This window comes from Panthera onca, chromosome C1, assembly GCF_046562875.1.
Source record: "Panthera onca isolate mPanOnc1 chromosome C1, mPanOnc1 haplotype 2, whole genome shotgun sequence".
Taxonomy (NCBI): Eukaryota; Metazoa; Chordata; class Mammalia; order Carnivora; family Felidae; genus Panthera; species Panthera onca.
This window is the reverse complement of record NC_138346.1, coordinates 104,319,988-104,340,494: the sequence shown is the minus strand read 5'-3', so window position 1 is coordinate 104,340,494 and position 20,507 is coordinate 104,319,988. Positions and strand designations below refer to the sequence as shown.

The 20,507-nt window shown below is 56.6% G+C and overlaps 1 protein-coding gene across 3 annotated transcripts in view; it reads right to left on the bottom strand.

Annotated features, from left to right (window-relative positions):
* Positions 1–20,507, bottom strand: part of GLI2 (GLI family zinc finger 2) — a 257,247-nt gene that overhangs the window by 28,914 nt on the left and 207,826 nt on the right. For all 3 annotated transcript variants that reach the window (XM_060625416.3, XM_060625418.3, XM_060625417.3), the window contains 2 exons: positions 9,976–10,178; positions 6,178–6,363 (listed from right to left, as the gene is read on the bottom strand). In XM_060625416.3, the coding sequence (XP_060481399.3) occupies positions 6,178–6,363; positions 9,976–10,178 (389 nt within the window). The remainder of the gene's footprint in view (positions 1–6,177; positions 6,364–9,975; positions 10,179–20,507) is intronic.

The window sequence follows — 20,507 nt, the reverse complement described above, 5'->3', positions numbered from 1 at the left end:
GGTTAGGGAGCATCCCTGCACAGCCCAGCCCTGCCCACGTACCTTCTGGACTCACTTGAGTAAATGCTCTAAGGAAACCCAACTGGAGGACCTCAACCTGCCCCACACTTAGCCGTCCGCAGCCCCCTCACCCCCTCTTATGGGGGGATTGAAAACACCTCGGCTTTGGAGCCCAGAGGCTTGGGGTTGAGACTGGCCAGCACCATTTCCTAGTTCTGTGATGTAGACAAATTTAGGGCTCGGGCTCAGGGCCTCGGCTTCCTCGCCTGCAAAGTGACTTCGTGTCTGTGCCAGTTCACCGGGTGACCCACATACGCCACCTAGCCCGGGTCTGCACACAGCAGTCCTGCCCCTCGGGGAACCTGTGGCCTGCTCTCCTCTGCCTCAGTCTCCCTCCTGTCTGCAGGCTGGGCACGGACTCCCGGCCCGACTGGGGCCTCCGGCAGTCCCTCCAGCGGCTCCTCCTGCCTCTCTGTGGTGTGATCAATGTAATTGGTCTCTGAAAACCCCCTTGGACCCGCAGGCAGCATAAAGAACGGGCGTCAGAACGGAGGTGACATCCAAGTCAAATTAGTGTCAATATGACAATAAAATATACAGCTCGGAGGAAATATGGGCTGTAAACAGACAACATTTCAATCGGGAACATTTCAATCTTCTCAGTGTGGTGGGAGGAGGGGGTGGGTTGTGGCGGCTCCCACACTGCTGTGCAATCACCAATATTCAACAGCATAAAACAAGAACATTCCATTTTAAGGCCCCGGTGACAACCGGTGAATTCCCCGCCCTCCGGAGAACCAGTAGGCAGAGCGATAGCCTTGGACTCCCTGACCGCTGATCTATTACCTCCCAGCACAGTATCACTTTCCACTCTTCCTGCTATAAATCAGCCTCCTTTAAGAACAAGAGGCAACGGGCCTCCATCGACCACCAGGAGGCTGAGAGGCCCCTGGCCAGGGAGGGACGCGGGAGATGCCCTTTGTCCAGCCTGCAGCCTGGTCCTGGGACCCGGGAGCAGGGCAGGGCTTGGATTTTCGCTGCAGCGAGAGCGCCGGCAGAGGCCCCCTCTGCCTTCCTGCCTGCCCCACACCACCGTGGGGATCTCCTCGACGCACGCTCAACCCAGATGAGGTTATTTTGGGCTTGATGGAGGCAAGGACATGGACGTCTTCCTCAGAGCATATCTGGTTTCCCATATGAGAAAAAATACAAGGTTCTATTTTAAGGTCTATTTATTTAACCCCAAAAGGTGAATGTATGAAAAATGCAAGGATTATTACACAGAGCCACCTGTGGAACTTATCAAGCACCACGAGGGCATGACTTGGCATGCTATGCACCATTGTGTATGCCTGGCACATAGGAGGTGCTTAAGAAATACCCCCAGAATGAATGAATGAGAGAGAGAGAGAGAGAGAGAGAGAGAGAGAGAGAGAGAGAAAGAGAGAAGGCTCAGTTTCCTGAACTTCCCACAAAGTCATGAGGCCCCCTGCACCTGAACAGAGCTTACCTGCCATGGTCATGTTTATAGGAGGCTTTCTAACATGAACACACGTATTCTCGGAGAGTCTCAGGACCCTTCCACAGGTGGCCTCTGAGCCTGCACAATTCTGTGACAGTCTGAGCAAAAAGAAGGTCTACACTTCACTGGGTGGACTAAAGCTTCCTGGGAAGGTCTCTCCCCACACCCATGCAGCTGGGACCAGCAGGAGCTGGTGGGTTTTCCCTGCTCCCCAGTTTATAGGAAAGGAGAGGCTGGGGATACTCCAGAGGCTGACCTGAGCTGTGCACACTGGGGTCTAATAGATGCATGTGAACAACACATCCACTTGGGCATCAGAGCTGAACAGAAACGGCTAAAACATTAAAAAAATTTTTTGATGTTTATTTATTTTTGAGAAAGAGAGACAGAGCGTGAGCGGGAGAAGGTCAGAGAGTGGGAGACACAGAATCTGAAGCAGGCTCGAACTCACAGGCCGTGAGATCATGACCTGAGCCGAAGTCGGACGCTTAACTGACTGAGCCACCCAGGCGCCCCAGAAATGCCTAAAACATTTTTAGAAGCAGAAGCAAATGTTCCGGTTGTAGTTCAAACTGGCTTGAAAAAAAAAAAAAAAAAGAACTGTATTAAGTAATGACAGACACAGGATATTGTGTCGGCCTACTCTTAATTTCCTTGGATCGTAAGGGGTTGGGACCAAAGGAAAAGAGTCATCTGTTCCTGAAATCCTTTAGGGTTCAGAACCGCGCCCCCCCACCCCCCCCACCCCCTGCCAAGCCTCACCCCCAGCCTCAGCAGATCTGGGGTGAGAAACTGATATGCCTGCCCAGGTCCGGGATGGAAACTTCCCTCTATACCCTGAAGACAATCACGTTCCCGAGAGGAGAGGTGGAGAAAGGATGGTGGGTGGGTGTGATGAGTCCAACGCGAGCGCAGCGCTCTCACGCCCACTGATGAGCTCACCTCCCTTGCTCCTGCTCAGCCCCAGATGCTGCCAAACGCTGAGAGCCCCTGAGAACAAAGCTGCCGCGTTCCCAGCCACCTCCCCAGGTCCCTGCAAAGAACCGACAGCTGCTTGACCCCGGGTAGTTCCCCAATTAGTTTGCATCTTTCTATCCTAGGTTTTTTGGTGACCACCACTCACTCACTCAGTCACTCTGCAAATACAGAGGCCTGCTCCTTGGCCGCCATGCTCCCGGACCTGGGGAACACCCCAGTTTGTCAATGGAGAAGCAGCAGCCAGTTACAGCCCCGCAGGTGGGAGGGAGGGAGCGCGAGCCGAGCTGACACGGTTGAGCTGGGGCTGGATCCGGGTGGTGTCTCAGAAGTGGCGGCTGACTGGGGTCCGAACACACGGAGCAGAAGCGAGCTGGGCAAGCCCGTAGGGAAGGGCATTGCAGGCAGAGGGAGCAGAGCAATTGTCTGGGAGGCTTCATTTGGAGCCGGGCGGTGGGAGGCAGTGTGCAAGGCGGGGGAGGGGCGGGGAAGACTAGGCTGCAGGGGAAGGCCACTCAAGCCGGGTTATAAAGCCTGAATCTTGCCCTGAGGGTGACGAAAGCCACAGGGGTGCAGAATGACGGAGGGGATGAGAAATTACTGTGAGGCAGCCGTGAGGCCGAGGGAGCCCGAGCTGAATGGCAGTGCTGGGAAGGTGGCGAATAACAGGACGGCTGTGGGGGGTTGACGACTCAGACGTGGCAGGCCTGGGGCTGGGACGGATGGGAGGCATGGGGCGGTGGCCACGAGGAGTTGTGGCACTAGGCTAAGCACACGGTGGACAGCGACACAGGCAATCGATAGACAAAACTCCCACAGGAGGGGAAGATGTGAACGAGGGAAAAGGCTAGAAAGACACAGGAAGTAGTATTGATGGAGTTGCTCCTGCACGCCAGGCACTGGCCAAGTTCACATGCACGACCTTACTCAGTAGTGTGTTTAGTCCAACTGGCATGTGGGGCTAGGAATCACTGTCCGGACCCCATCCGGTGCCCCCGGCTCCCTTGGGTCATCTCCCACGGTGGGGACGCGCACAGGCAGTGCTGGCTTAGATGTGTCTGCAGCTCACTGCCCCAACTCCCTTCCCAAGGCCACCCCGAAGGGCAGCACCCACTCTGGCCCGGCTGCTCTAGGCCGAGCTGGAACACGTCTGGCCCAGCAGGCCCTCCCTGAGGTCATGGCTCTTGGGGTGACAGATGTGTGGTGCTGCCTGGAGGCAGTGTGCCCAAGGGAAGAGCCAATGTGTTGGTGATAAACAGTGGGGCTTGAAACCCCAACTCACAGCCTAGGCAAGTCACACGACCCCAGTGTGCTCATCTTGAAGTAGAGATGACAATTCTAGCCTCAGAAGACGGCTGAGGGCAGTCACAGGGGAGAGTGTATGGAAAGGCACAGGATGGAGGTGGCGGTCACACAGGCACATGGCAGGTGCTCATGTTGGCTGACTCGGCCTCTCCTGCCCTCTGGGGACACCTGCCTGACCAGACCCTCTGCCGTGGTTTGTCTGCGTCTGCCCGCTGTCCAGCTGGCCTGGTGCCGGCCACCCTGAGGCTTTGGGAGGCCCTGCGTGGGGGGATGTGACGTTTGGACGTGGCTATTTGAGGACTAGTTGCATTGTACCTGTTGTCTGGTTTCTAATTTTGACAAGTGGCCTGTACACACAGCTTTACTTGAGTCCCACCCTTGCCACCTGCTGACACGCCGCCCGCCTCCCTGTGGGGAGCACCAGAGGGCTATGGAGAGGCACAGGGGCGGGACAGACCCAGGGATCAGATTCTGATGGCATCCCTCAGGCCATGTCAAGGGTGATGGGGCCGTGAGAGCCAGTGTTGGGAGAGGTTCCAGGGCTCTTCCCCAGCAACACTCTTGTGGGGAAACAGGTAGTGCCCAGGGGGGTTCAGGAGCCACACGAGGTCGCTCTTGTAAGTGTGAGGCGAGAAGGTCAGAGAGAGACAAGGATCCTGAAGAGGGGAAAGGAGGGAGAAGGCGTGTGTCCTGGAGGAGGCAAGAGCTCAGCCAGGTCTTAGGAAGTGAGGGGCTCAGCTTTGCCCCAGGCAATAAGGGGGAGCTGCAGTGGCTGGTGCGGACAGGAAGTACTGGGGGACAGGAGGGGGCTGAGGGGTGCAGGGACCCACCCTGAGTCACGCGGCCTGGTAGGTACCAGGCCATCCCTCTCTGGCAGGTCTCCCCGTGGACCTGCGTGCTCCCTGCCATCGGGGACTGCAAAAGCCGTCCCAGACAGAGCTGGAGGAGGATAAATCTGCAGAAGCCGCCTGCCCCCACTGCCCCCTGCCGCTGTTGTTTCTAGCTCCACTGCCTGGCGTGGATCCCTGGGTATCTCTGGGCTAGGCTCCAAGAGCAGCAGGTAGAGTGGCATTAACTGGGGGAGGCGGGCACTCAGCCTTTCCCCCTTCCTCTCTCCTCCAAGAGGCGGGGGCTCCATGCTGATCCCAGGGGCTCGTGGTCGGGGGGCCAGGCCACAGGCTCCTCTGTGAAATCAGGATAGTATTTGGTGGGAAGGAAAGACTTGGTATTTTAGGGACACCCAGAGCATTACCTACCCAGAACACTGGATATCCTGCCTGCCAGACGTGCCCTGCCTGCAGCCTCCAGCTCAGTTACTAACTGTCCAATTGCTCAGGCCCAAGACCCTGCTGTTGTCCTTGATGCCCTTCTTTCTTCCTAACTCCTCATCTGGTCTGGGGACAAATCTTGTGACTCTATCTAAAATGTGGTCGCTTCTCCACACCTCCACTACCTGGACCTTCTGCTTCCACCTTGCCCTTAAGCCTTCTCAGATCAGCAGCCGCAATGGAACTCCTTTTAAGAATAAGTCTGGTCTCAGGGCACCTGGCTGGCTCAGTCAGTTGAGTCCGACTTTGGCTCAGGTCATGATCTTGTGGTTCTTGAGTTCAAGCCCCGTGTCGGGCTCTGTGCTGACAGCTCAGAGCCTGGAGCCTGCTTCAGATTCTGTGTCTCCCTCTCTCTCTGCCCCTTTCCTGGTCATGCTCTCTCTCTCTCTCTTTCAAAAATAAATAAAATATTAAAAAAAAAAAAAGTCAGGTCTCATTAGTCCTCTGTCCAATCCCCCTCCAAGGGTCCCATGATGCTTAAGCCAGACAAAGTCTTACCAAGCCCTGACCAGCCAGCCCCAGAAATCTGGCCTCACCCTACTCCTGCCCTGCCCACTCACTGGGTGCCAGGCATGCTGGCCTCCTGGCTTTTTCTTGAACTCAGAGGGCATGCTGCTGCCTCAGGCCCTTTGCACTTGCTGTTTCCCTGCCTGGATCATTCTTTCCACATATTTGTGTACTGCTCACCTCCTTTAATTCTTGCTTGAATATCATTTTCCCAGGGAGGATTTCTCAATTTCCTCATTCAAGACTATACCCCGCCCCCCACTTCACCCCAGTGCTTCCTATTCCATTCTTGGCTTTGTCTCTCCCTATCACGTTCTAAGTTCCATGAAAGCAGAAACGAGTGTGTTTTGTTCCCCAGTCTGCAATTGCTAAAACATGTCCTGGCTTGCGGCGACTCACTAAGTGTTTGTGGGAGTTGCTCAGACTCGGTCCCCTGCGGACAGCAGTCATGGCAAGGATCCCAGACCACTCCTTAGGGCTCCTCACCCACAGAAGGAGCGGCGTCCCCTCTCCCGCTCCCCGCCCCCGCCCAGCACTCACCATCCACCGGATTGAGGTAGTCGTGGAGGTGGGGTGCACTGGCGGCACCCCCACTCTGCACCAGCAGGTCCCCGTATGGTGCAGGGTGGCCCGCCATGAGAGTCATCTGGTGGTAATAGTCTGAGGGGTTTGTGCCCGGAGGGGGGAGGCCAAACAGTCCCCTCTCCTTGAGGTGCTCGTGGGCCACTGTGGGCAGGAGGGAGGGAGAGAGAAAGAAGCCATCAGGACATGGCACCAAATAGAGAAACACACACACACACACACACACACACACACACACACACACACACACACGGCTTGGCGAGCTCCCCCTAGTGCCCGCCAGTCTTTCCTCTGCCCCTGGGTCCCCTCCCCCAACTGAGCAGACGAGGTGGGTGGGGCGTGTTCCTGCCGATGGGGACCCAGATCCCGCATGCCTCCGGTCCGCAGAGCCGTAAACAACCGCCCCTTCCTTCCCGTGCAGGCCCCACAGGAGACAAGAGCCCCAGGCTGACAGCATCCCCTGTCCACCGTCCAGCAGAGCCTTCAAAGGGAAACGAAGATGTAAACTTTTTTTATTAGTTTTCTTTATTTTTGAGAGGCAGGGAGAGACAGAGTGCGTATGGGAGAGGGGCAGAGAGAGAGGGAGACAGAGCTGTCAGCACAGAGCCCGACGCGGGGCTCGAACTCACGAGCTGTGAGATCATGACCCGAGCCAAAGTCGGACGCTTGACCGACTGAGCCACCCAGGCGCCCCGGGAAACGAAGACGGAAACGAAGACGCTGTGGGGGTCGGCCTGGCCTGAACAGTCACGGCGAGATCACCCGGACCCGGCCAGATCAAGCTCCCGGCCTGGCCTGCGACCGCGGGACCCCGAGCTGTCTGCCTCCAGCCCTGCACTCAGCCCCTCCGGGGGCTCAGCCAAGAGGCAGGGAGGATGAACTTCGGAGCATCTTCGAGGGGGCCTGGCACTCCTGCGCGGAGCTTGGAGCCACACATACCCATTGAGAGTCCTGCCTTTCACCAGGTGTGCAAAACTGGGAAGGGGCCTCCTTTCTCAGCTGCCTCAGTTTTCCATCCGTAACACGGGGGCACTAATACTCACGACTCAAGTTACTATTCGAAATGTCAGTGATGGCCGGCATCGTGCTGAGTGCTTGCTGGGCCTGTGCGGGCAGTGCTGAGGGACTCACGTTCATTCTCAGTGTCACCATCCCCATGTGCTATGACTTCAGGGCCACCATTACCACCCCCCACTGGCAGATGGGGACTCTGGCAGTCTCTGCTCTTTGGCTTGGCAAAAAGCAAAGATCTCATCCGTATGCCCTGGGCAGAGAGAAGCCAGTCAATGGAAACAGTCACCCTCTTCCTCTTCCTCAACTTCTGCCATATCCACTAGAGAGAGCCCTGGCCTGCAGCCAGGATGATGCCCCACGGCCTCTGCCTACCCTGTCCATGCCTGAAACACCCTCCCGTCCCCCTTCCTTCTGGATGTCCGCCTCCTCCCTGAAGCCTTCCCTGGAGGGCCCGTTTGTCCTCAGAGCACATGCGGTCTGGCAGACGCTGCCTCTCATAGCTGATGAACTTTCTGGGCCTCATGTGGGCAAGTGCTGGGGCTGACACACCGGCGGTGTGAGCCTGTCGTGCTGTCTCTACTCACTTGGGAGCTTGGTTCAGGGCCAGCGAGGTCTCAGGGTTTCAGTCTGCAAATTAGCCAAGTGCCCTCTGGAGCTGGCCCCATGCCTGCTTTCTCAAGGGACTGGGGCGGAGGATAAGTGGGCATGACAGGAGCCACGGCGACGTTTATATGGAAATCAGGCATCGAATCAGTGCTCCACAACTCTAAGTCCCTCCTTCAAGGGATGGGCTACACCGTTATCCACTGAAACTCCTGTGTCCTTGTCTCTTCTAGAGACATCTCTCAGGGCCTCTGACCCACGAGCCACGTGTCTTAATCTCCTACAGCTGCCGTAACAGGTTCGTAAGTACAGACTCAGCGCTAACTTTGAACAACACCATTTCCTTCTCTCACAGTCCTGGAGGCCAGAAGTCCGACGTGAAGGTGTCAGCAGGGTCACACTCCCTCCAGAGGCTCGAGGGGATAATCTGTTCTGTGCTTCTTCCTCCAGTTTCTGGGGGTTCCCAGTTTCCTTGGCCGGTGGCCACATCTCTCCCATCTATGCGTTGTTCTCTCACATGTCTCTTGTGAGGACACTTATCGTTGTATTTAAGGCCCACGCGGACATTCCAGGATGATCTCCTCATTCAAAATCCCCAACTAAATCACATCTGCAAAGGCCTTTTTTCCAAATGAGGCAACACTCTCAGGTTCGGGGAGTGGGGTGTGGACGCATCTTCCCGGGGGCAGGCACGGTTCAGCGCACTGCACCGCGTGCGAGGTTCAAGGCCAGGGCAGCATCCTCATGCTCCGCGCCAGCGCATCGATGGCTGGGTCATCAGCAGAGGCGTGGAGAAAGAAGCACAGGCCCACGTTCTGGAGTCGGCGGCTCAATGTGGAGGCAGCGAAACGCTTCGCCGTGGAGATTTCAGGGCTGGGGTCCGACCCCTTGGGAGTCACTTCAGAACGGCCACCCTGCGGCCAGCCACTTTCACATCCTGTAGTTGCTGGCAGTTGCCTCGTCTGGTTTCTTGGTGGTAAAGACGAGGCGAAGTGCAAATCACGTGGCTAGAGCGACGAGCCAGATAGTCCAGGGAGCCTTTCTGTGTGTTTGGAGGCTGGAGTCCTTTTCCTTGTGAAACTCCAACCTGAGCCTCTCAGGTCCGGGACTCAGCTCCAGCTTCCAGTCATATCCACAAAGTGGGAGAGGGCACATCCCCCCTGGTGAGGACGGGATGTGGTTAGGAGGGACCCGCTGGGATCATGTTTCCCGGAGCCTCTGCCCACGGGCTCCTGAGTGCAAAGTCCTTAGAAATGTCTGTCCTCTGGAACGTCCCTCTGCCCGATAGTTTCAGTGGGCAGATTCTGAGAAGATGCAACCCGGTTGTTTTTTGACAAAAATGGCAGCAATAAGTGGCCACCGGGTACCATGGGGACAGCCCTCCAAGCTAGGGGTGGGGTGGGAGCACTTCCGGGATGACAGGATGGGCGGGGCTAGCTCCCAAATGTGCTTACTAGCGTCCAGCGTGTGTAGGTGCATGCGTGTGCGTGTGTGTGTTTGCACGGGTGCATCGATGAGGTGGCGATGGGGCTGGAAGTAGCACATTGTTTTTGGAAGTACTACATTTTAGATCTGAAAACCGTATTAGCGTCCCGTGACGTGTCTCAAATTAACTGGATTGGGGGGGGGGGAGGGGCATCTGATCTCCCAGCTGGACCAGGCAATTCTCTCTCAAGCATCTGACCTGAGACACACCAGGCCATCAGTGCTCACATGTGGAGGCTTGGGGTGTCGTTTGGAGGCCACGTGTTGACCTGCAAGGGGCAGAAGCCAGCCCGGCTCTGTCCTCCTTCTGCTCTGGAGGCCCACGAGACGGGATCCAACGCCCCCTCTACTTAACCAGAAGCAGAGTTTGGTTTATTGCAACCAAATAGTTCTCACCTCTGGTAAGATCTACAAGAACAAACACACCCGGCCATTGTTGTACATAATTTGCATGCAAAAAGGTGTTTCCGGAACAGCTCTCAAGAACAATGGTCCCCAGACCCTGTTGGCTCTCGCCACTTACTGAACACCCGTTGTTCAGGGTGGTGGGGAGGAATGTCAGCCTGCTCACTGTTGTCCCAGAGGACTGGGGCTGGGGAATCAACACTGTTAGGGTTAGTGGCCCTGTCCCCCAGTTCCCCAGGGCCTACTCACCGTCAGCGGGGCTAAGGCCCCGGGCCGCAGAGATCGTGGGGAGTGTGGGGCTGCTGTGCATGGCACGGAGGTAATGCTCCATGTGGGGGCTCACGTAGGGGTGGGGGGCGTTGAAGGGGGACTCCCCGGGGCCGGCGGGGTGTGGGGAAAGCCGGATCAACGAGATGTCGGAGATAATGGGGCTGCCACTCAGGGCAGGAGGCCTGCAAAGACAAAGGAGCAGTGTAAGAAGGCATGGCCAGTCGTAGAAGGACGTGTGGGGGACCCGGCTGAGACACGGGCTGGGTCCGCGTAGTAGTCTGAAGTCGCACACATTGGCTGGCACATGCGGGCTGAAAACTCCTGTGTGCTGGTGCGGCCGCCCACCGGCCGATCTGGTGTTGGCGATGAAATTCGTCATACACACATCTGGATTTGCGGGACCACAGGCTCAGTGGGCCCAGTACCTGCTCAAAGCTGGACAAACAGAAATAACACAACTCTTTATTAAATGACTGGATGCATGCGTTCTACGTGAATGAAAAACAGAACATGAGAACTCTAATACCAGGGGCAAGATGCAAAGAGCTCATTCCCTTTTTGTTTTTAAATATATATATTTTTTATTTTTCAAAAGTTTGTTTGTTTGTTTGTTTAGAGTGTGCGTGCAAGCAGGGGGCGGGGCAGAGAGAGAAGGAGAAAGAATCCCAAGCAGGCTCTGCACTGTGCAGAGCCTGACTCAGGGCTCAATCCCACAAACCATGAGATCATGATCGGAGCTGAAGTCAAGGGATGCTTAGCCCACTGAGCCACCCAGGCGCCCCTAAAGATTTTAGTTTTAAGGAATCTCTACATCCAACATGGGGTTCACACTCACAACCCCGAGATCAAGACTTGCACGATCAAGAGCCAGCCAGGCGCCCCAAAGAGCTCACGTTCCTAACAGAATTGAGAGAAAGGGAGGAATCAGGAGATGCCCTGAAAGTAGAGAACTTTGGTTTAGAGGGGTAGTTGCTGCTGTGGAGCACCCAGCCACAGGATTAATTGCGAAGGAGCAGAGCAGGGTTCAAGAAGAGTTCTGGAATGTTGAGCTGCAACTAAAATTCTGCAATATCCTTTTAGTTCTCCTTACACGGATTTTTTTTAACGTTTATTTATTTATTTTGGGAGGGGGTAGAGGGACAGGAAGAGAGGGAGAGAGAGAAGATCCAAACAGGCTTTGCACTCTCAGCATGCAACCCGACGTGGGGCTTGAACCCATGAACTGTGAGATGGTGACCTGAGCTGAAATCAAGAGCTGGATGTTTAGCCGACTGAGCCACCCAGGTGCCCCTTTTGGAATTCCTTTTAATGCTAACACAGCCTCACTTCTTGGGTGCCCACCAAAGGTGAGGCATGCACTTGGCCTGGTCCCTGTGGCCCGGCTGGCATGGCCGAGGCCACCTCCATGTCCCCTGCTCAGTCCTCCAGGGGGCACTGACTCCACTCGACACAAGGACGGGGTCTTTCCATTAGGCCTGCTGCTCACTTGGAGTTTCTAGGCGGTTGTTCGCATGCTGGCTGCAGGGGTGATCTGAGGTCATCTACCCCAAGACTTGCCCATTAAAGAAAAATCAGGCTTTAGAAGAGAAGTAGCTATGAAACCACAGCTGAGTCACGGGTGACCAAATTTACCAAGATACAATTTCCACTTTTTCAGAACGTGGGGTCTCCCTGTGATCCGACACAGCGCAAAGAAAAGAATATGTGTCAGCAGCAGACGAACCCGCGTTAGGATCTCAGCCATTATCAGCTCAGTCACACGAGCAAGCGATTTAACCTCTGCAAGCCTCAATTTCCTCCACTGGAATACGGAGATAATAATGCCTTTTTCATGAGGCTGCCCTAAGGATGAAAGTCCCCCAAACGGTCCCTGAGACACAGCCGTCAGCTGGTAAACGAGAGCTGTTGTCACAGCATCAGTGCCACACTTGGAGGGCAAAACCCAGGTGTGCCCCGGAGGCTGTCAAAACCTCCCCCATGGGATTGGCCTTGGATGTGGGCAAGGGCATTGCTAGGATTGGTTACTTCAGAGCGGGGATGGTCTGTCCACTGGCTGCAGCGAACCACAGATAATTACTGCTTGTGTTTAACAGTGCCCGAAAACCGTGCCTGTGACACCGTGCACACCGGGACCCAAGCAGGTGACATCCAGATGTCTTAACATCTGGGTTTCACAAACTCCCCGCTGGGAGGACCTAAGCATTCTGCTACGTCGTTTTCTAGCTTTTGCAGATGTGATTGCACTGGACGCGCAGACCCAACGAACCTGCCAGGCCACGTTCACACTGGTGTGCTTCTGCCCACACCGATTCTTGGCCTCCGATGCCCTCCTGCACCTTATAAGGCAAATCCCTTCTCTACCTTGTAAGCCCAGGGGAGGGAACTGCTTCGGGGACACCTTCCCTAAAGCCCCTCGCCCAGGCATGAGCTCTCTGCTCCTTCCTCCCTGCTACCCCTGGGGTGCCTGCTGCTGGTCTTGGGTTAACGGGCCCATCTCCCAGGTAACGGGGTTCCATCTGAGGTCCCTCTATACACTAGCACCGGGCAGGGAACTAGCATCCCAGAGGCATTTCAGTGACGGCTACAAGTATGACTGCCAGGCCCTGAGCTCGGCAGAAGGGAGTCTCCGGGATAAGTCACGAGTCACGGCCTCAAGCTGCTCTCCCTCACAGGCTGCCTGCCCAGCCCAGTCCACCTATGAGTGACCTGCATTAAGAACAAGGAGCTTAAGAGACGTCTTTGCTCTAGGCAGGGGTGCTATGTGTCCAAGGGTGGGGAGGAAAGAGAACCAGACTTAATTCGTCCTCTTGCTAAGGGCCAGTCTTGCTGCCTCGGGCATGGTGACCGGGGCAGGATGGACACTCACACTCCCGCGACAGGACAGGTGTCCTATGAAGACCATACTCGGAGAATAACACCTGTGGGCTGGGCCTGCGGGGCGGGGAGGAGACCTCTGACTCCTGAGCACAGATCTGGGATTGAAGGGTAAACATTCTGGAAGGCTGAGCCCACTTCAGTCAACGCAGGGTGTTCTGGAGAACAGTGTGAGGCACCTCTTGTCCTCAGACCCCTTTGTCCTTCCTCCCCGCCCCCCACCCCCGAAACACATGAGTTTCCCAGGGTCTGCAGGACGCTGGCCAGGGTTGAGGTCACAGCAGCCTATGGTCATGGAAGCCGGTGGCCTTAGTGGCCTGTCCAAGCCTCCCTGGCACCAGGGTCTAGTGACAACAGGGCATAGTGACAACAGCTGAGGCCTCAAGAGACAAACCAGTGACTACATGGGGATTTAAAGGAACACGTTTAGGGCACACGGCAGCCCCAGTCTGTCTGAGGTGACCCCATTCCACTGACCAGATGAGTGTCTCCCAAGCAAGAGGCTGGAGAGAGGTGTTGTCATGGTAACAAGCGCACCCCTGGGGGGCTACCCTGCCCTGGCAGGGGCTGGAATCCAACCCAACCTAGCAGTTGGGCTTGGAGGTGGTGGGTGGGGCCTGAGTCCCCCCCTGGAACAGGGACATGTCTTCACACCTCCGTACCACCCCTCAGGGGACAGTGACCTCTGCGGCCCTCAAGGGAACAGGGAGCTCATGAGGACTCTGGGCCCAGAGGGGAAGTCACCCTCCATGCTGTGTGGCCAGAGAGATGCAGGCTAAGACTCTACCAAGTCCTCCTCGCTCCCAGGATAGTGCTCCCCTCATCCCAGGGGCCGCCCACGCCCACAGAGAACACTGTCAAGGACCCATTTTTCTGGTGTGACAGGGAGGGGAGCTGAGAGAGGCCACTGCCCACCCTCTTCCCCGCTCCCCGCCCCCCCCCCCCCCCCAATGCAGTTTTCACAGGGTGTGCTCGTGAGACAGGTCAGCTCAGAGGGCTGATTCAAGGGCACACAGAACAACCCTGTGCTCTTCCCAGTGCCGGGAGTGCTGTCACTCTTGGCCTGGAGGCTGTGGGATCTAGGCCAGCAGAGCTCTAGCGCAGGCACAACCAAATGTTCTTCCTTTACATGAGGAGCAGGGCTGGATTCTGGAAGCTGTTTGAGGGGACCGAGGGGCCAGGAAGCAGTGGGGCAGGACCGGCACCTGGGCACTGCTTGGGCCTTCCAAAGCACTGGTTTTCTCTTGCTAACCTTGACCTTTCCCACCTAGCTGGGGGGCCTCAGCCAGCATGCTGCCCCTTCCCGGTGCCTCCCAGAACGGCACACAAAGACCAGTGCTAGGTGCATGGCAGGGGGTTAGCAGGCATTAACTCTCTACCCTTCCCTTCTCTGCAACAAGTCCTCTTGGGGTAGGGGGCAACTACTGACCTGGGCACCCAGAATCCAGGACAAGAGGCCCATCAGCCAACAAAGCTGTGGATGACTGTCCAGACGCCTCCTCTGGGAAGGCTCCCCAGATGTCCCCTCTGTACAGTGACACTTTACTGTGCCCTCACCTGACAGCTCCTCAAGATAGGGGTGACTGCATGCCAGCTATCAAAGGACATCATGCATGTAGTTCCTTTTTTAATCCCAGTAAAAAATTCACCAAGAAGGCACTTCATGCCCATTTTACAGAGGAGAACACACCCAGGAAGGCAAGGTCTCTTGCCCAAGGTCACTCAGATTGCAGATAGTAGAACCACAAACAACCGAGGTGGGGCTGGGCCCACGCTTGTGCTGTGCCCATCCCCTCGGGAGAGAAACGGGTGCTCTTGATGACTGTGGTTTTTTGTGAGCAGGGCTCAGGTGGGTGCAGGATCAGAGAGGGGCAACACACGAGAGCAGGACAGCTTCCTCCCCACTCTGCGTCAGCTTCTTTTTCTGTCTTCGTTTCCACTCCATCACCATGCACAATCCAATCCAGCTCTCAGGAAGGAGCCAGAACCTTTCCCTCGCACTGTGTTGTGAATGCCCGATAAGGATCCAGGGGCACAAAGGTTCCAAAAGATTGCCATTTTGACAGACCAAATAAAGCCAAGGGAATGAATCTCAAATGGCAGAATTCCAAACATTATTAATGCGTGTGGGGGAGCAGGGAGCTTCTGAAATCACATCAATACCGCCAACTTTCTAGGCAGGTCCTTCAGGGACCCGGGGTCTCTTGGTCCCGTCCCGGGGCCCAACTGAAGGTTCCATGCCTGCTGGGTGCTTACCAGCATTTGTGAGCTGACACCAGGACAGACGTCTGTTGATGAAATCTGACCCAGCACTTAAGGCTGACCCCCAGCCACAACTTCCCTTTCTTCTTCCATTTCTATGCCATTGGCCATGGGGGCCCAACCCAGGTCTCAGTGATGGCCTGTCCAGGCCTTGAATTCTGGCAACTGGGCAGAGACTCAAGGAGGTGGCCTTGCAGGCCGACATCAACTGGACTGTAAGTTGCTCAGTTTGGACACTGCTCTTAAGCATTGCCTTCTCCCCTGCAGTCCAACTCTGAGCTCACCTGAGCCTGATTCTACCATTTGTTCCTTTGTGCATTTGCTCACATCCCCGACAAAATGGACCTGGGCACTTGCTCTGTGCCCAGGACCTATAGGGAGCCAGGAACCCAAGTGGAAGAGGCAGACCCCCAAATCGGGTAAGCATCAGGCAATCTGATAAAGGCTCCAGCAGAGGAAAACATTATCTAACTCTGCACGTAAGCGTAAGGGAAGGCTTCTCAGAGGAGGTGACATTTGCGAGGGGTTCTGAAGGGTCAGTAGGAATTCGTGAGGAAGTGCATTACAAATAAAGGAAGCAGCACGTGCAAAGAAAGGCTAGAGTATAAGGATCTGTGTGAGCGAAGGCTACGCCTTGATGGAGGAACAGAGCACTTTGGGCTGGATCTGTACTGGACCCACTGGACCCACTCTGCTTTTTCTCCTGGGGGCGGGGGCCACGTGACCTGAGCTCAGCTGATCAGAGCATTCCACATTCCCATGTACGGTGATCGTTTCAGAGACGGGCAGAAGCTTAAGCTAGAAGTGGTGGCCGGAATCTTTGGGGATAAGGGTTCTCTGTCCACAAGCGTGGCTCTGCAGGTAGGGTGCAAGCACGGAACTGCCAGGGACCGTGAGGGGAGAGGCCAAACATGAAGATGATACACCGAGTGTCAGAGCTGGAAGATGTGGTACCAGGTTCTTGAACGGAGCTCCTGGTGCAGATCCAGCCTCGCCAGAAGTTAGTAGCGTTGGCCTTTTCAGTTACCTCACCCTATGCGCTTGTTTGTTCGTTTAAGCCAGTTTGAGCTAAGTTTTTCTATCATAGGCAACAGCCAAGGCCAGCTTTGACTAACACTGCCTCTCCTGGCCCAGAGTGATCCTGGGCCCAGCATCCTGCAACGCAGATCGGAGCCCTAATTCCTCGGGCCTGTCCACCCTCCCGCCTGCAGGACTGAAGGACAGGGTGGTAGGTGTCCCGCCCAGGGCCGCTGAGGCTCACTCCTAGCTGTGTGGCTTGGAGCAGTTCAGGCACCTCTCTGAACCTGTATGCTCATCTATAAACAGCGATCGCAATGGCGCTCTTACAAATACGTGGTGGGAAGCAGAGGGCAGGTGAGCATGGGGGGTGCTGACGTGTGGGCATGAGGCACAAACAGGGGACTCTGGGTAAGAGGAACAGTAACTGCCTCCCTGCCTCCACGTGCATGCGTGTGCGTGTATGTGGGTGTGTGGGCACCTGTTGGCGACGGGTGGCAGTGGCCTGCAGTGGGGCCCAGCCTCTGGGGGGGCCTATCCTATGGCAGTTGACTCCTGCCCTCCCAGTGTCGGCGCTGGTCAGGACGGCCGGCCTGGCTCCTCCTGGAAGCTGCAGGGAGGACCGGGACAGGGCGTCTCCTGAGCAGGGTCTCTCCTCCACCCTCTTCCCTTCCCCCTCTACCAGGAGGGGGCCTGGTGATGCCGCTGGACAAGGCTTCTGGGTCAGGTCCAAAGACCAGAGTGGTGGCCGGGCGTGAAGAGGAATAAGAACGGGGAAAGGAAGCGGAGACCTAGCTGGACGGCTGCCGTCGTGGCCCTAACCTGCCGCTGCCGTGGGGAAGTCGCGGCAGACGGGGGGGTCAGCCTTGGCGGAACACCGGCTGCAAGCAATACATCCGGCAACTCTGCAAGGCAGCTTGTATTACCTCCATTTTAAACAGAAGGCAACCAAGGGCCAAGGGGGGTTAACCAGACTTGCCCGAGGCTGCAGAGCTCTAAGTGGCCGAGCGGAGTGGAAACTAGGCCTTTCTGACTCTGCGAGGTCAGGCTTGGCACGTTGCCCGGAGGTCCACCCAAAGGCAAGCTTCCGCCTCAGCCGTCCGCCCTCGACAAGTTCAGCTTGGTGTCTCTTTGCAGACATTGCCTCAGCTGGTCCTCGAGCCGACCCCAGCTGGGGTGGGGTGCAGGCTGAGGGGAGTGGCCCACACTTGCAGGTGGGACCTGGGCTTTCTGGGTCTGAATTATAGCCCTGCCGCTTACTGCGGACCTTGGCTGTGCCCTCTGCCCCGAGCCTCCACAACCTTGCCTGTAGGGAATGGGGCACTGGGGCCTGCCCGAGGGCGGCTGTGGCGTGGAATGAGCTCCGTAAGCGAAGTGTGCAGTGCATCCCCGCGTGCCTCGGAGATGCCCACCCCGTGCTCACCACATGTTTTTACAGATTTAACAGATGAGCAAAGGGAAGACGCTCAGAGAACGGAGTGGACCCAGTGCCATCTTCCAACAAGTCCTGGGCCCCTCCCCATGTGCTGGCTCAAGAATTTTGGAGGGAGAGAGAAGGCAAGGCCAAGGCGATGAGACCCCCACACAGCCACACACGGCTCAGCACCAAAGTGGCTGGGCCCGAGTCAGCATGCCTGCATGCTTGGGTATGGGCACCATCCCTGGGAGCTGGTAGGATGGGGATGTTCCCCCGAAGGGTATATGGCTCCCGTGGGGCTGCAGGGGTGAGTAGGACTCTGTTTGATGGCAGGGATAGGGAGGGCATCTGACCCACAGCACAGCCTGAGCCAGGGTGCAGGGGCAGGTACCAACGCGCTCCTTACTGCGGTGGGAGGAGGGGCAGAAGTGCAGGGATGGGGCACCCGTACCCCACCCACGGTGCTGTTTGGAGAAGCAGAATAATGCAGAGCTGAGGGATGCTGACTCACTCAGACTCAGCAGGAGCCACTGGGGCAAACTCTCTCATGTGGGGGACAGGAGCCAGCAGGAAGGACCCTTGGCAACCCAGAGAGGCTCCTGATGGACCTTTCCCTGTGGCAGGTCAGTCGGGCCAGAAACAGGCAGGGATGGACGCTTTGTGTCCCATTTCACCGACAGCGCTACCGAGACCCAAAGCAGCAGTGGCACAGCTATGGTGAGGTCAGCGGCACAGCTGGACTGGAACCCCGGGACCCGGTGTTAGGGGTCACAGCCACAGCCCACTCTAGGGGCCTTTGCTGAGGTTGAGGAAGGAGAGGTCTGGTCACTTGGGGCTGCAGGCCTACGAACCTCAGCTCTGGCCTGCTTCTCAGGGTGACTGAAAGCTGTGGTAGCAGCAGGAGAGATCCTGTGTGGTCACGCACCTGCCTCTTCTGTCCACCCTCCCTGTGCTTCCGCTCTGGTTCTGGGCCCGTGTCACACCTGCTACTCCAGTCGTGCCCTGCCTCTGTCCCCAGCTAACCTCCAACCTCTCCCTCCAAGGGTCCAGCTCAGGGCCCCCTTGTTCAAGAAGCCTCCTAGCTCCACATGGAGGTCAGGGCCCTCATGAGACACTCCTGTGGAGGACAGCTCCTTCCCCGGACCCTGAGTACGTCCATCCTGGCCGAGTACTGGGCACCTGCAGTGAGCCCCTCAGGGCCTGTCCCCTGCCTTGGATGGGCAGCCAGGGAGCAAGCTCAGGTCCACTCCTGCTCACTTGCTTCCCCAGCACCCCTTCCCGTGCCCACCGGGGTTCGGACAGCATGCTTAACATGTGGCTGCTGCGTGAATGAATGAATGAATGAATGAAGCAGAGAGTGAGTGTGTCCAGTGAATGGCATAGGCATTGAGGCAGAAGGCCCGGATTCCAGCTCAGCTCACTCCTAGCTGTGTGGCTTGGAGCAGTTCAGGCACCTCTCTGAACCTGTGTGCTCATCTATAAACAGCGACCGCAATGGCACTCTTACAAATACGTGGTGGGAAGCAGAGGGCAGGTGAGCATGGGGGGCTGACCTTGTCTCTCAAAGATGCATCTATGTCCTTCCTCATCCCTTGCTAATATCACTGTATTGGCAACAAAAAAAGGCTTGGCAGGTGTGATTAAGGTAAGGGGACATTATGGATTATCAGGGGGGTCCTAAATGCCAGAGCAAGTGTCCTTAGAATAGAGAGAGGCAGAGGGACGCAGAAGAGAAGGAGGCAGTGTAATCACGGGGGCACAGGCTGGAGGGATGCGGCCACAAGCCAAGGAACACTGGTGGCCTTGCAGAGGCTGGAGGAGGCAAGGATAAATCCTCCCCTAGAGCCTACGGAGGCAGCACGGCCCTGCCAACGCCTTGATTTCAGCCCAGTGATAATGACTTTGGACTCTTGATCTCCAAAACCGCGAGGGAATCCATTTCTGTTGTTTTAAGCCACTGAGTTTGCGGCAGCTTGCTGGGAGCCAAGACAGTATGTAAAGCATATTGTGCTGGTGTGGAGTAGGCCCGTGGGAGGTCCTGACATCACCGTCACTATTACCGTCACCTGTCTTCCGAGACTGTTCAGCCCTCAGAGAGCAGGGTCTGTGTGTTATTTCCTGGAGTGGCCTGGCCCCCCGTGGGCGCTCTGTTGGCAGCAAGCTGGGGAGGAAGGGGAAACTCCCCTCCACGCTGGGAGGGCATCTGAGCATGCTCACAGGGCTCCGCAGCGTGCCTTCCTGCCTGCCACCCGGATTACACGGTCACTGGCTCCCCATAGCTGAACGCGCCCTGCACGTAGCCCTGACATGCCAGCCCCTCCCGCCCCAGAGACCGCTGGCTCGAATGTACTCATCCCGCCTTTGGGCTAAGAGGCTGCCACCCACCAGGATCACAGGGCCATGGGTGGAGTCAGAGGGCTCAGGGTAGGGAGGCTGTGACCCCTCTGCCGTTGCCGAGCCGCTCAGGGCCAGGCACCCACTTTCTGGGAAACACTAGGCAGCTGGCCTTGGGCCCACTGATCTGCCAGAAGGCCAACGAATACCCCAAAGCTGGTCTTCCTGCTCTGAGCCTCCTCGAGCCAGGGCTCCTTAGCACCAGGACTGGGTGAGGAGGGCAGGCATGTGTCAAGGCTCGCGGCCCTATGCCTGATAGCAGATAGATGGCCGATGAGCTCCTCTGGGTGGACTTCAATCTCTCCTGCAAGGGTTTTTGTTGTTTCTTGGTCTTCTGTTTGTTTGGTTCATTCGGGGTATGTGAGAGTGCACACTGGCAAGCTTGCTTCTGGCGCTTTCCATATAGGAATTTTAAAAGTTCCAGAAATCAGGTCCCATTCAGAATATATACCCAGGGGGTTTGCAAGGGTAAAGAGATGCAAACTGACATTCTTTGGGAAAGCCCTGGGGAACTGCCCCTCTCCAAATCAGAGCCCAGTTCATTTTC